The sequence below is a fragment of the Coregonus clupeaformis genome, unplaced genomic scaffold (genome assembly GCF_020615455.1).
Source record: "Coregonus clupeaformis isolate EN_2021a unplaced genomic scaffold, ASM2061545v1 scaf0269, whole genome shotgun sequence".
NCBI classification, from domain to species: domain Eukaryota; kingdom Metazoa; phylum Chordata; class Actinopteri; order Salmoniformes; family Salmonidae; genus Coregonus; species Coregonus clupeaformis.
The window spans coordinates 45206-61351 of NW_025533724.1; the positions used below are offsets into that span (position 1 = coordinate 45206).

The following is a 16146-nucleotide window of genomic DNA, read 5'->3' on the forward strand; positions in this document are numbered from 1 at the left end:
AACTACCATAACCCCACAGAGCCAGATGAGACCTAACTCTAACCCAGCCCCTGCCAGCTACCATAACCCCACAGAGCCAGATGAGACCTAACTCTAACCCAGCCCCAGCCAGCCAGCAACCACAACCCCACAGAGCCAGATGAGACCCAACCCTAACCCAGCCCCTGCCAGCTACCATAACCCCACAGAGCAAAATGAGACCCAACTCTAACCCAGCCCCAGCCAGCTACCATAACCCCGCAGAGCCAGATGAGACCTAACTCTAACCCAGCCCTAGCCAACTACCATAACCCCACAGAGCCAGATGAGACAAATCTAACCCAGCCCCTGCCAGCTACCATAACCCCACAGAGCCAGATATGACCCAACTCTAACCCAGCCCCAGCCAGCTACCATAACCCCACAGAGCCAGATGAGACCCAACTCTAACCCAGCCCCAGCCAGCTACCATAACCCAACAGAGCCAGATGAGACCCAACTCTAACCCAGCCCCAGCCAGCCAGCTACCATAACCCCACAGAGCTAGATGAGACCTAACTCTAACCCAGCCCCAGCCAGCCAGCAACCATAACCCCACAGAGCCAGATGAGCCCCAATTCTAACCCAGATCCAGCCAGCTACCATAACCCCACAGAGCCAGATGAGACCCAACTCTAACCCAGCCCCAGCCAGCTACCATAACCCCACAGAGCTAGATGAGACCTAACTCTAACCCAGCCCCAGCCAGCCAGCAACCATAACCCCACAGAGCCAGATGAGCCCCAATTCTAACCCAGATCCAGCCAGCTACCATAACCCCACAGAGCAATAGATGAGACCCAACTCTAACCCAGCCCCAGCCAGCTACCATAACCACACAGAGCTAGATGAGACCTAACTAACTCCAGCCCCAGCCAGCCAGCAGCCATAACCCCACAGAGCCAGATGAGCCCCAATTCTAACCAGCCCCAGCCAGCTACCATAACCCCACAGAGCCAGATGAGACCTAACTCTAACCCAGCCCCAGCCAGCCAGCAACCATAACCCCACAGACTCAGATGAGACCCAACTCTAACCCAGCCCCTGCCAGCTACCATAACCCCACAGAGCCAGATGAGACCCAACTCTAACCCAGCCCCAGCCAGCTACCATAACCCCACAGAGCCAGATGAGACCCAACTCTAACCCAGCCCCAGCCAGCCAGCAACCATAACCCCACAGACTCAGATGAGACCCAACTCTAACCCAGCCCCTGCCAGCTACCATAACCCCACAGAGCCAGATGAGACCCAACTCTAACCCAGCCCCAGCCAGCTACCATAACCCCACAGAGCCAGATGAGACCCAACTCTAACCCAGCCCCAGCCAGCCAGCAACCATAACCCCACAGAGCCAGATGAGACCCAACTCTAACCCAGCCCCTGCCAGCTACCATAACCCCACAGAGCCAGATGAGACCCAACTCTAACCCAGCCCCAGCCAGCTACCATAACCCCACAGAGCTAGATGAGACCTAACTCTAACCCAGCCCCAGCCAGCCAGCAACCATAACCCCACAGAGCCAGGTGAGCCCCAATTCTAACCCAGATCCAGCCAGCTACCATAACCCCACAGAGCCAGATGAGACCCAACTCTAACCCAGCCCCAGCCAGCTACCATAACCACACAGAGCTAGATGAGACCTAACTAACCCAGCCCCAGCCAGCCAGCAGCCATAACCCCACAGAGCCAGATGAGCCCCAATTCTAACCCAGCCCCAGCCAGCTACCATAACCCCACAGAGCCAGATGAGACCTAACTCTAACCCAGCCCCAGCCAGCCAGCAACCATAACCCCACAGACTCAGATGAGACCCAACTCTAACCCAGCCCCAGCCAGCTACCATAACCACACAGAGCCAGATGAGACCTAACTCTAACCCAGCTCCAGCCAGCTACCATAACCCCACAGAGCCAGATGAGACCTAACTATAACCCAGCCCCAGCCAGCTACCATAACCCCACAGAGCCAGATGAGACCCAACTCTAACCCAGTCCCAGCCAGCTACCATAACCCCACAGAGCCAGATGAGCCCCAACTCTAACCCAGCCCCTGCCAGCTACCATAACCCCACAGAGCCAGATGAGACCTAACTCTAACCCAGCCCTAGCCTGCCAGCAACCATAACCCCACAGAGCCAGATGAGACCCAACTCTAACCCAGCCCCAGCCAGCTACCATAACCCCACAGAGCCAGATGAGACCCAACTCTAACCCAGCCCCAGCCAGCTACCATAACCCCACAGAGCCAGATGAGACAACTCTAACCCAGCCCCTGCCAGCTACCATAACCCCACAGAGCCAGATGAGACCTAACTCTAACCCAGCCCCTGCCAGCTACCATAACCCCACAGAGCCAGATGAGACCCAACTCTAGCCCAGTCCCAGCCAGCTACCATAACCCCACAGAGCCAGATGAGACCTAACTCTAACCCAGCCCCTGCCAGCTACCATAACCCCACAGAGCCAGATGAGACCCAACTTTAACCCAGCCCCAGCCAGCCAGCTACCATAACCCCACAGAGCTAGATGAGACCTAACTCTAACCCAGCCCCAGCCAGCCAGCAACCATAACCCCACAGAGCCAGATGAGCCCCAATTCTAACCCAGCCCTAGCCAGCTACCATAACCCCACAGAGCCAGATGAGACCCAACTCCTAACCCAGCCCCTGCCAGCTACCATAACCCCACAGAGCCAGATGAGACCCAACTCTAACCCAGCCCCAGCCAGCTACCATAACCCCACAGAGCCAGATGAGCCCCAATTCTAACCCAGCCCCAGCCAGCTACCATAACCCCACAGAGCCAGATGAGACCCAACTCTAACCCAGCCCCAGCCAGCCAGCAACCATAACCCCACAGAGCCAGATGAGACCCAACTCTAACCCAGCCCCAGCCAGCCAGCAACCATAACCCCACAGAGCCAGATGAGACCCAACTCTAACCCAGCCCCAGCCAGCCAGCAACCATAACCCCACAGAGCCAGATGAGCACCAATTCTAACCCAGCCCCAGCCAGCTACCATAACCCCACAGAGCCAGATGAGCCCCAACTCTAACCCAGCCCCTGCCAGCTACCATAACCCCACAGAGCCAGATGAGACCCAACTCTAACCCAGCCCCAGCCAGCTACCATAACCCCACAGAGCCAGATGAGCCCCAACTCTAACCCAGCCCCAGCCAGCTACCATAACCCCACAGAGCCAGATGAGACCTAACTCTAACCCATCCCCAGCCAGCCAGCAATCATAACCCCACAGAGCCAGATGAGACCCAACTCTAACCCAGCCCCAGCCAGCTACCATAACCCCACAGAGCCAGATGAGCCCCAACTCTAACCCAGCCCCTGCCAGCTACCATAACCCCACAGAGCCAGATTAGACCCAACTCTAACCCAGCCCCTGCCAGCTACCATAACCCCACAGAGCCAGATGAGACCCAACTCTAACCCAGCCCCAGCCAGCCAGCTACCATAACCCCACAGAGCCAGATGAGACCTAACTCTAACCCAGCCCCTGCCAGCTACCATAACCCCACAGAGCCAGATGAGACCCAACTCTAACCCAGCCCCAGCCAGCTACCATAACCCCACAGAGCCAGATGAGCCCCAACTCTAACCCAGCCCCTGCCAGCTACCATAACCCCACAGAGCCAGATGAGACCCAACTCTAACCCAGCCCCTGCCAGCTACCATAACCCCACAGAGCCAGATGAGACCCAACTCTAACCAAGCACCTGCCAGCTACCATAACCCCACAGAGCCAGATGAGACCTAACTCTAACCCATCCCCAGCCAGCCAGCAACCGTAACCCCACAGAGCCAGATGAGACCTAACTATAACCCAGCCCCTGCCAGCTACCATAACCCCGCAGAGCCAGATGAGACCCAACTCTAACCCAGCCCCAGCCAGCTACCATAACCCCACAGAGCTAGATGAGACCTAACTCTAACCCAGCCCCAGCCAGCCAGCAACCATAACCCCACAGAGCCAGATGAGCACCAATTCTAACCCAGCCCCAGCCAGCTACCATAACCCCACAGAGCCAGATGAGACCCAACTCTAACCCAGCCCCTTCCAGCTACCATAACCCCACAGAGCCAGATGAGACCCAACTCTAACCCAGCCCCAGCCAGCTACCATAACCCCACAGAGCCAGATGAGACCCAACTCTAGCCCAGTCCCAGCCAGCTACCATAACCCCACAGAGCCAGATGAGACCCAACTCTAGCCCAGTCCCAGCCAACTACCATAACCCCACAGAGCTAGATGAGACCTAACTCTGACCCAGCCCCTGCCAGCTACCATAACCCCACAGAGCCAGATTAGACCCAACTCTAACCCAGCCCCAGCCAGCCAGCTACCATAACCCCACAGAGCCAGATGAGACCTAACTCTAACCCAGCCCTAGCCAACTACCATAACCCCACAGAGCTAGATGAGACCTAACTCTAACCCAGCCCCAGCCAGCTACCATAACCCCACAGAGCTAGATGAGACCTAACTCTAACCCAGCCCCAGCCAGCCAGCAACCATAACCCCACAGAGCCAGATGAGCCCCAATTCTAACCCAGCCCCAGCCAGCTACCATAACCCCACAGAGCCAGATGAGACCCAATTCTAACCCAGCCCTAGCCAACTACCATAACCCCACAGAGCCAGATGAGACCCAATTCTAACCCAGCCCTAGCCAACTACCATAACCCCACAGAGCCAGATGAGACCCAACTCTAACCCAGCCCTAGCCAACTACCATAACCCCACAGAGCCAGATGAGACCCAACTCTAACCCAGCCCTAGCCAACTACCATAACCCCACAGAGCTAGATGAGACCTAACTCTAACCCAGCCCCAGCCAGCTACCATAACCCCACAGAGCTAGATGAGACCTAACTCTAACCCAGCCCCAGCCAGCCAGCAACCATAACCCCACAGAGCCAGATGAGCCCCAATTCTAACCCAGCCCCAGCCAGCTACCATAACCCCACAGAGCCAGATGAGACCCAACTCTAACCCAGTCCCAGCCAGCTACCATAACCCCACAGAGCCAGATGATACCCAATTCTAACCCAGCCCTAGCCAACTACCATAACCCCACAGAGCCAGATGAGACCCAATTCTAACCCAGCCCTAGCCAACTACCATAACCCCACAGAGCCAGATGAGACCCAATTCTAACCCAGCCCTAGCCAACTACCATAACCCCACAGAGCCAGATGAGACCCAACTCTAACCCAGCCCTAGCCAACTACCATAACCCCACAGAGCCAGATGAGACCCAACTCTAACCCAGCCCTAGCCAACTACCATAACCCCACAGAGCCAGATGAGACCCAACTCTAACCCAGCCCCAGCCAGTCAGTCAACCCCAGATGAGAGCAGGCTTTGTCTGTGGATTTAGATTCTCACGAGGGACCATTCTGCCTCTCCCACACAGTCCTGCACGCTCATTGGCTCACACAGGCACAACCTCATTCCAAACCCCGCCCAATGACAACGCCTGTGGCATTCTCAGCCGCCCACTCACTCGGAGTATGCTGATTAGCTCTCTCTGTATCTAGAATAAAGAAACACAGCTCTCCCACCCAACAGAAACATGACTGAGGTCAAATCCACTCACTGTCCTAGAGAGGGATCTAACACACAGAACACAATACCTGTCGTCCCCCGGCAGATGGAAGCCCCCCCCGGAGCCGAACATGGACCAGGCCGAAGGAGTCTGGATGGGAGTCAGACTGGGCGGGAACATACCATCTCTATCCTGTAGGGGGGGGCCAGGGGAGCTGGGCTGGGAATTAGACACTCTCAACAGAGACTAGAGAGGGAGAGAGTGAGAGATAAAGAGGAAGAAACAGTTAGCGTGTGTAAGAGAGTGAACGCTATCAAAAAACCTCTGCTTGGGAATGTAGGAAAGTATGTTGTGTACTCACCCTCCCGGTAGAGTCCACATCCAGGCGTAGAGGGGGGGGGATGTTCCGTGGGCGGGGGCTGGGCAGTGGGGGCGTGGAGTCGACCAATCGTAAGTGGAGTCTGTCCAGGTGTGTGGGGGAGGATGGGCCGCTGTGGAGGAGGAGGGGCTTCAGCCCTCCAAACCCCTCCCCATCAGACCCTATTGGCTGGGCCAGCAAGTGGGAGGTACCCTGAGAGTGCACAAGGTGTCCCGTCCTGAGAGCGCGCACGTGCCCCAGCAGCCCGCCTCCAGCCCCTCCCCTCTCTAGACCAATCCCCTCAAGCGACTCCAGAGAGTGGGCGTGTCTCATGCTGTCCATCACCCGTCTAAGCCCCAACCCTTCCTCTCGTTCCAGGAAGTCAGTGCAGGTCCATCGCCCCCGGTGATAGGGTTCTCCGTGGCCCTGGCCCAATCGGACAACTCGGAACCTGGAGCCCTGCCCCGCGGCATCTTGGGAGTTGTATTTCCTCAGAGAGAGGGGAGTCGTCGGCTGGGAGGAGCTTCCCTGCTGGTGGAAGGGGCCAAGCTGGGAGGAAGCAGTGGATTGGCTGGAGGACTGAGGGGAGGGATTTGATTGGCTAGAGGCCTGGGCAGGGGGTGGGGCTTCCCCAGAGCTCCCGGTGTAGTCTGACGTCACACTGGTAATCTGGAAGCCACTCCTCTTCTTACCCCCACTCATCTAAACACACAGAGACAGAGACAGAGAGACAGAGAGGGACAGAGAGAGACAGAGACCGAGAGAGACAGAGACAGAGACAGAGAAAGAGAGAGACAGAGAGAGACAGAGACAGAGAGAGAGAGACAGAGAGAGACAGAGAGAGACAGAGACCGAGAGAGACAGAGAGAGAGAGAGAGAGAGACAGAGAGAGACAGAGACAGAGAGAGAGAGACAGAGGTAGACAGACAGAGACAGAGAGAGACAGAGACAGAGAGATACAGAGAGAGACAGAGACAGAGAGACAGAGACAATAGACAATACAGAGACAGAGAGAGACACAGAGACAGAGAGAGAGAGACAGAGACAGAGAGACATAGTGAGTGCTGGATGTGTCAGTAGGGCTAGGTGTCGGAGAGGTAGCAGCTAAACGGTCCACAGACACAAACAGGACAGACAGATATAACCCAGCCTAGTGCTGACAGATATAACCCAGCCTAGTGCTGACAGATATAACCCAGCCTAGTGCTGACAGATATAACCCGGCCTAGTGCTGACAGATATAACCCAGCCTAGTGCTGACAGATATAACCCAGCCTAGTGCTGACAGATATAACCCGGCCTAGTGCTGACAGATATAACCCGGCCTAGTGCTGACAGATATAACCCAGCCTAGTGCTGACAGATATAACCCAGCCTAGTGCTGACAGATATAACCCAGCCTAGTGCTGACAGATATAACCCAGCCTAGTGCTGACAGATATAACCTCGGCCTAGTGCTGACAGATATAACCCGGCCTAGTGCTGACAGATATAACCCAGCCTAGTGCTGACAGATATAACCCAGCCTAGTGCTAACAGATATAACCCGGCCTAGTGCTGACAGATATAACCCGGCCTAGTGCTGACAGATATAACCCAGCCTAGTGCTGACAGATATAACCCAGCCTAGTGCTGACAGATATAACCCAGCCTAGTGCTGACAGATATAACCCAGCCTAGTGCTGACAGATATAACCCAGCCTAGTGCTGACAGATATAACCCGGCCTAGTGCTGACAGATATAACCCGGCCTAGTGCTGACAGATATAACCCGGCCTAGTGCTGACAGATATAACCCGGCCTAGTGCTGACAGATATAACCCAGCCTAGTGCTGACAGATATAACCCAGCCTAGTGCTGACAGATATAACCCAGCCTAGTGCTGACAGATATAACCCAGCCTAGTGCTGACAGATATAACCCAGCCTAGTGCTGACAGATATAACCCAGCCTAGTGCTGACAGATATAACCCAGCCTAGTGCTGACAGATATAACCCAGCCTAGTGCTGACAGATATAACCCGGCCTAGTGCTGACAGATATAACCCAGCCTAGTGCTGACAGATATAACCCAGCCTAGTGCTGACAGATATAACCCGGCCTAGTGCTGACAGATATAACCCAGCCTAGTGCTGACAGATATAACCCAGCCTAGTGCTGACAGATATAACCCGGCCTAGTGCTGACAGATATAACCCGGCCTAGTGCTGACAGATATAACCCGGCCTAGTGCTGACAGATATAACCCAGCCTAGTGCTGACAGATATAACCCGGCCTAGTGCTGACAGATATAACCCGGCCTAGTGCTGACAGATATAACCCAGCCTAGTGCTGACAGATATAACCCAGCCTAGTGCTGACAGATATAACCCGGCCTAGTGCTAACAGATATAACCCGGCCTAGTGCTGACAGATATAACCCAGCCTAGTGCTGACAGATATAACCCAGCCTAGTGCTGACAGATCTAACCCAGCCTAGTGCTGACAGATATAACCCAGCCTAGTGCTGACAGATATAACCCAGCCTAGTGCTGACAAATATAACCCAGCCTAGTGCTGACAGATATAACCCAGCCTAGTGCTGACAGATATAACCCAGCCTAGTGCTGACAGATATAACCCAGCCTAGTGCTGACAGTTTACAGCCAACACTACTACATAATTATGTCTTAGAATAAATAAAAAAATATAAAAACGCAACATGCAACAATTTCAAAGAGTTAAAGTTCATATCAGGAAATCAGTCAATTGAAATAAATTCATTAGGCCCTAATCTATGGATTTCACGTGACTGGGCAGGGATGCAGCCACGGGTGGGCCTGGGAGTGCATAGGCCCACCCACTGGGGAGCCAGGCCTAGACAATCGAATGAGTTTCTCCCCACAAAAGGGCTTTATTACGGGCATAAATAACCTTAACTCACAAGTTTTGAGAAACAGGTAAAATCATGAACGTTTCTATAACTCTAATCCCCTTGGAATGAGCGCAACCAAAACAAAACTCATCTCCAAAACGGCAAAAGGTAAATTGTGAGCCAGGGCTATACACTGGCTAAACACAAAACGTATTGACTGCCCACCCTTGAAAGATAATCAGCAACCAAGTTGTCCTTACCACGGACATGTCTGATTTCAAGGGGAAACTCCTGTAATATGAGACTCCAGCGAAGGAGTCGGCAGTTCGTGGACCCCGTCTTTTGCAGGAAAATGAGAGGGTTATATGATTGGTATAGACCACCAGAAGTGTAGTGACCGATACATAAGCCTTGAAGTGCTGAAGAGCCAGTACCAAAGTGAGCATCTCCTTCTCGATAGTCAATCAAATGTTTTTGATACGAGGCCAATTTCTTTGAAAACTACCCCACAGGGGTAGTAACCTCCCGAGTGGCGCAGTGGTCTAAGGCACTGCATCACAGTGCTAGCTGTGCCACTAGAGATCCTGGTTCGAATCCAGGCTCTGCTGTAGCCGGCCGCAACCGGGAGACCAATGGGGCGGCGCACAATTGGCCCAGCGTCGTCCAGGGTAGGGGAGGGAATGGCCGGCAGGGAGGTAGCTCAGTTGGTAGAGCATGGCGTTTGCAACGCCAGGGTTGTGGGTTCGATTCCCACGGGGGGCCAGTATGAAAATAAAAAAGAATAATGTATGCACTAACTGTAAGTCGCTCTGGATAAGAGCGTCTGCTAAATGACGTAAAAAAGAAAAAAATGAAAAAAGGGTGCTCAACATAGTTATCATCTTTCTGCAGGAGCTAAGCCCCGGTTCCTACATCGCTGGTATTGGTATACAAAGCAAATGGACTACGGAAATTCAGAGCAGCTAGCACCGGTGCAGAGACCAAAAGGGGTTTTGTCTTCTCAAAAGCCTCCTGACAGTCGGGGCTCCATAATTTCGTAACCCGAACGGGAGACGAAGGTAGGAAAACAAACCATCAGGACTGACAAAAGTATGCCAAAAAGACATCAAGGTTTTCTAGAATCTCTGAGTTACTCAGCTGTCCCACAGGCACAGGGTACATTGGGCTTTCCTCGTGCTTTTGAGGAAGACTATAGTCAATGGTGACAGCAGTGGCTACAGGCAGGACATCTCTACCGGTTTCCACCGACTTCTCCGCACCATCGTAGCAGGTGAAGTATGGTTTCAACCTGTGCTTCGGTGTGGCAATGTAATCCCAATTACCAACTTTTTACACTATGGCGTAAGGGCCTGAAAAGCGAGCTTGCAACGGTGACCTCAGAACGAGCAACAAAACCAAGACTGGGTCACCCACATCGAAAGTGCCTTTCGATGTATCAAACTTTCAGATTCTCACTGACAAACTCACAGGTGCGGTGCAATCTGTATCGAAAAGCGCTAACGTGCTCCAACAGATTTGTTTTTCTGTTTAAGGTGTAGCCCTGCAACAACCTCTCTCTCAGCAAGCTCAAAGGACCTCTGACATGATGTCCACATACGAGCTCATTCGGACTAAAACCGAGAGATTCCTGAACAACCTCCCGCGCTGCAAACAGCACAAGACCCCTTCATCCCAGTCCTTCTCAAACTCAAAGCAGTAAACTCTCAACATAGACTTCAAAGTCTGATGAAGTCTCTTAAGAGCACTTGAGACTCTGGGTGGTAGGCACTAGATTGGTAAATGGGTTACACCCAACTGTTGTAGCACTTGCTGGAAGTTCTTTTTTCATGAAATTCGAAACCTTGGTCCGATTGCACTACCTGCGGAAGTCCAAAAGTTGAAAATAATTTCACCAGAGCCGTGATTTTCCTCAGTGGAATGGCCACAGGGAAACAAGTGTCAGCGCACATGATGGTTAAGAGAAACTGGTTACCACTCTTTGCTTTGGGCAAAGGACCTAAATACAATCCACCAGAACCCTGCTGAAAGGTTCGTCAAAAGCAGGAATAGGCTATAAAGGTGCAACCAGTACAGCTTGGTTCGGTTTACCTGTCCGCTGGCAAATGCGACAGGATTTACAGCAAGACACAACATCCTGTTTCAGACCAGGCCAGAAGAAGTTACACAAGATACGGTCATACGTCTTGTTGAGCCCAAGATGGCCTGCCATACTACCATCGGGAGCCAACCGGTCATACGTCTTGTTGAGCACAAGATGGCCTGCCATACTACCATCGGGAGCCAACCGGTCATACGTCTTGTTGACCCCAAGATGGCCTGCCATACTACCATCGGGAGCCAACGGTCATACGTCTTGTTGACCCCAAGATGGCCTGCCACACTACCATCGGGAGCCAACCGGTCATACGTCTTGTTGACCCCAAGATGGCCTCCCATACTACCATCGGGAGCCAACCGGTCATACGTCTTGTTGACCCCAAGATGGCCTGCCATACTACCATCGGGAGCCAACCGGTCATACGTCTTGTTGACCCCAAGATGGCCTGCCATACTACCATCGGGAGCCAACCGGTCATACGTCTTGTTGACCCCAAGATGGCCTGCCATACTACCATCGGGAGCCAACCGGTCATACGTCTCTCACAGTTGAAGTGTACCTATGATAAAAATTACAGACCTCTACATGCTTTGTAAGTAGGAAAACCTGCAAAATCGGCAGTGTATCACATACTTGTTCCCCCCATCTCTATCTCTATGGGGTGTCCTCTACCATATCTATCTCTATGGGGTGTCCTCTACCATATCTATCTCTATGGGGTGTCCTCTACCATATCTATCTCTATGGGGTGTCCTCTACCATATCTATCTCTATGGGGTGTCCTCTACCATATCTATCTCTATGGGGTGTCCTCTACCATATCTATCTCTATGGGGTGTCCTCTACCATATCTATCTCTATGGGGTGTCCTCTACCACCCATAGGACCCCTTTCATCATCCTCCCTCTCAGGAAGGATTTCCTCCTCCATCAAAGCATTATAGACTAACTATTTGACTACTGCTTTCAAATCAGCATGTGCAGCTTTAAGGTCATAATGCTTTGCAATAATGAGCAGATTCGCCATCGTTTTCTTGCGCTGTAGAAATGTTGCTCAACATGAGCTCCTGAAGATTTCCGATTACATTTGCATTGATGTCAGAGTGATTAGAGGGACAATAGAGTGCTGAGTACCAGGCAGTTAGCAAGTTTGGTAGGCTACTAATGACCATCAGCAGCATCAGAGCTTGGAGAAGCCTAATTACCGTGAATAACCGGTCACGTGGAATTTGACTGTCTTCATGACTCGTAACCTCCAGCGCGGCGGTAATACAGTCACCGCAACAGCCCTATTTAAAATACACAGACTGTAGAGTTAACAGCAGCCCTATTTAAAATACACAGACTGTAGAGTTAACAACAGCCCTATTTAAAATACACAGACTGTAGAGTTAACAACTGTTCTAGTTATAATACAGACTGTAGAGTTACCAACTGTTCTAGTTATAATACACAGACTGTAGAGTTAACAACTGTTCTAGTTATAATACACAGACTGTAGAGTTAACAACTGTTCTAGTTATAATACAGACTGTAGAGTTACCAACTGTTCTAGTTATAATACACAGACTGTAGAGTTACCAACTGTTCTAGTTATAATACACAGACTGTAGAGTTAACAACTGTTCTAGTTATAATACAGACTGTAGAGTTAACAACTGTTCTAGTTATAATACACAGACTGTAGAGTTAACAACTGTTCTAGTTATAATACACAGACTGTAGAGTTAACAACTGTTCTAGTTATAATACACAGACTGTAGAGTTAACAACTGTTCTAGTTATAATACACAGACTGTAGAGTTACCAACTGTTCTAGTTATAATACACAGACTGTAGAGTTACCAACTGTTCTAGTTATAATACAGACTGTAGAGTTACCAACTGTTCTAGTTATAATACAGACTGTAGAGTTAACAACTGTTCTAGTTATAATACACAGACTGTAGAGTTAACAACTGTTCTAGTTATAATACACAGACTGTAGAGTTACCAACTGTTCTAGTTATAATACAGACTGTAGAGTTACCAACTGTTCTAGTTATATACACAGACTGTAGAGTTACCAACCGTTCTAGTTATAATACACAGACTGTAGAGTTACCAACTGTTCTAGTTATAATACAGACTGTAGAGTTACCAACTGTTCTAGTTATAATACAGACTGTAGAGTTAACAACTGTTCTAGTTATAATACAGACTGTAGAGTTACCAACTGTTCTAGTTATAATACAGACTGTAGAGTTAAGCAACTGTTCTAGTTATAATACACAGACTGTAGAGTTAACAACTGTTCTAGTTATAATACAGACTGTAGAGTTAACAACTGTTCTAGTTATAATACACAGACTGTAGAGTTACCAACTGTTCTAGTTATAATACACAGACTGTAGAGTTACCAACTGTTCTAGTTATAATACAGACTGTAGAGTTACCAACTGTTCTAGTTATAATACAGACTGTAGAGTTACCAACTGTTCTAGTTATAATACACAGACTGTAGAGTTAACAACTGTTCTAGTTATAATACACAGACTGTAGAGTTACCAACTGTTCTAGTTATAATACACAGACTGTAGAGTTACCAACTGTTCTAGTTATAATACAGACTGTAGAGTTAACTGTTCTAGTTATAATACACAGACTGTAGAGTTACCAACTGTTCTAGTTATAATACACAGACTGTAGAGTTAACAACTGTTCTAGTTATAATACACAGACTGTAGAGTTACCAACTGTTCTAGTTATAATACACAGACTGTAGAGTTACCAACTGTTCTAGTTATAATACACAGACTGTAGAGTTAACAACTGTTCTAGTTATAATACAGACTGTAGAGTTAACAACTGTTCTAGTTATAATACAGACTGTAGAGTTACCAACTGTTCTAGTTATAATACAGACTGTAGAGTTACCAACTGTTCTAGTTATAATACAGACTGTAGAGTTAACAACTGTTCTAGTTATAATACACAGACTGTAGAGTTAACAACTGTTCTAGTTATAATACACAGACTGTAGAGTTACCAACTGTTCTAGTTATAATACAGACTGTAGAGTTACCAACTGTTCTAGTTATAATACACAGACTGTAGAGTTACCAACTGTTCTAGTTATAATACACAGACTGTAGAGTTACCAACTGTTCTAGTTATAATACAGACTGTAGAGTTACCAACTGTTCTAGTTATAATACAGACTGTAGAGTTAACAACTGTTCTAGTTATAATACAGACTGTAGAGTTACCAACTGTTCTAGTTATAATACAGACTGTAGAGTTAACAACTGTTCTAGTTATAATACACAGACTGTAGAGTTAACAACTGTTCTAGTTATAATACAGACTGTAGAGTTAACAACTGTTCTAGTTATAATACACAGACTGTAGAGTTACCAACTGTTCTAGTTATAATACACAGACTGTAGAGTTACCAACTGTTCTAGTTATAATACAGACTGTAGAGTTACCAACTGTTCTAGTTATAATACAGACTGTAGAGTTACCAACTGTTCTAGTTATAATACACAGACTGTAGAGTTAACAACTGTTCTAGTTATAATACACAGACTGTAGAGTTACCAACTGTTCTAGTTATAATACACAGACTGTAGAGTTACCAACTGTTCTAGTTATAATACAGACTGTAGAGTTAACAACTGTTCTAGTTATAATACACAGACTGTAGAGTTACCAACTGTTCTAGTTATAATACAGACTGTAGAGTTACCAACTGTTCTAGTTATAATACAGACTGTAGAGTTACCAACTGTTCTAGTTATAATACAGACTGTAGAGTTAACAACTGTTCTAGTTATAATACAGACTGTAGAGTTACCAACTGTTCTTGTTATAATACAGACTGTAGAGTTACCAACTGTTCTAGTTATAATACACAGACTGTAGAGTTAACAACTGTTCTAGTTATAATACACAGACTGTAGAGTTACCAACTGTTCTAGTTATAATACAGACTGTAGAGTTACCAACTGTTCTAGTTATAATACACAGACTGTAGAGTTACCAACTGTTCTAGTTATAATACACAGACTGTAGAGTTACCAACTGTTCTAGTTATAATACACAGACTGTAGAGTTAACAACTGTTCTAGTTATAATACAGACTGTAGAGTTACCAACTGTTCTAGTTATAATACACAGACTGTAGAGTTAACAACTGTTCTAGTTATAATACACAGACTGTAGAGTTAACAACTGTTCTAGTTATAATACAGACTGTAGAGTTACCAACTGTTCTAGTTATAATACAGACTGTAGAGATACCAACTGTTCTAGTTATAATACAGACTGTAGAGTTACCAACTGTTCTAGTTATAATACAGACTGTAGAGTTACCAACTGTTCTAGTTATAATACAGACTGTAGAGTTACCAACTGTTCTAGTTATAATACAGACTGTAGAGTTACCAACTGTTCTAGTTATAATACACAGACTGTAGAGTTAACAACTGTTCTAGTTATAATACACAGACTGTAGAGTTAACAACTGTTCTAGTTATAATACAGACTGTAGAGTTACCAACTGTTCTAGTTATAATACAGACTGTAGAGTTACCAACTGTTCTAGTTATAATACACAGACTGTAGAGTTACCAACTGTTCTAGTTATAATGCACAGACTGTAGAGTTACCAACTGTTCTAGTTATAATACAGACTGTAGAGTTAACAACTGTTCTAGTTATAATACAGACTGTAGAGTTACCAACTGTTCTAGTTATAATACACAGACTGTAGAGTTACCAACTGTTCTAGTTATAATACAGACTGTAGAGTTACCAACTGTTCTAGTTATAATACAGACTGTAGAGTTACCAACTGTTCTAGTTATAATACACAGACTGTAGAGTTACCAACTGTTCTAGTTATAATACACAGACTGTAGAGTTACCAACTGTTCTAGTTATAATACACAGACTGTAGAGTTAACAACTGTTCTAGTTATAATACAGACTGTAGAGTTAACAACTGTTCTAGTTATAATACAGACTGTAGAGTTACCAACTGTTCTAGTTATAATACACAGACTGTAGAGTTACCAACTGTTCTAGTTATAATACAGACTGTAGAGTTAACAACTGTTCTAGTTATAATAATATAATGTTGTATCAATACCCATGATTAGTATTAATTATATATTATAAATACAATTTTCCCCCGTTTTCGTCCACTCCAAGACAACTTCAAACTTGGCCCATTTTTTTCCTTCATATTCTTTTAGCGTTCCATTTGC

The 16146-nt window shown here is 48.0% G+C and overlaps 1 protein-coding gene across 1 annotated transcript in view; it reads right to left on the reverse strand.

Annotated features, from left to right (window-relative positions):
• The window catches only part of LOC121557771 (TSC22 domain family protein 1), a 46666-nt gene that overhangs the window by 18230 nt on the left and 12290 nt on the right, over positions 1 to 16146 (reverse strand). Inside the window, exons 3-4 of the mRNA XM_045214495.1 lie at positions 5946 to 6644; positions 5673 to 5830 (exon numbers count right to left, since the gene is read on the reverse strand). Coding sequence (XP_045070430.1) covers positions 5673 to 5830; positions 5946 to 6644 — 857 coding nt within the window. The remainder of the gene's footprint in view (positions 1 to 5672; positions 5831 to 5945; positions 6645 to 16146) is intronic.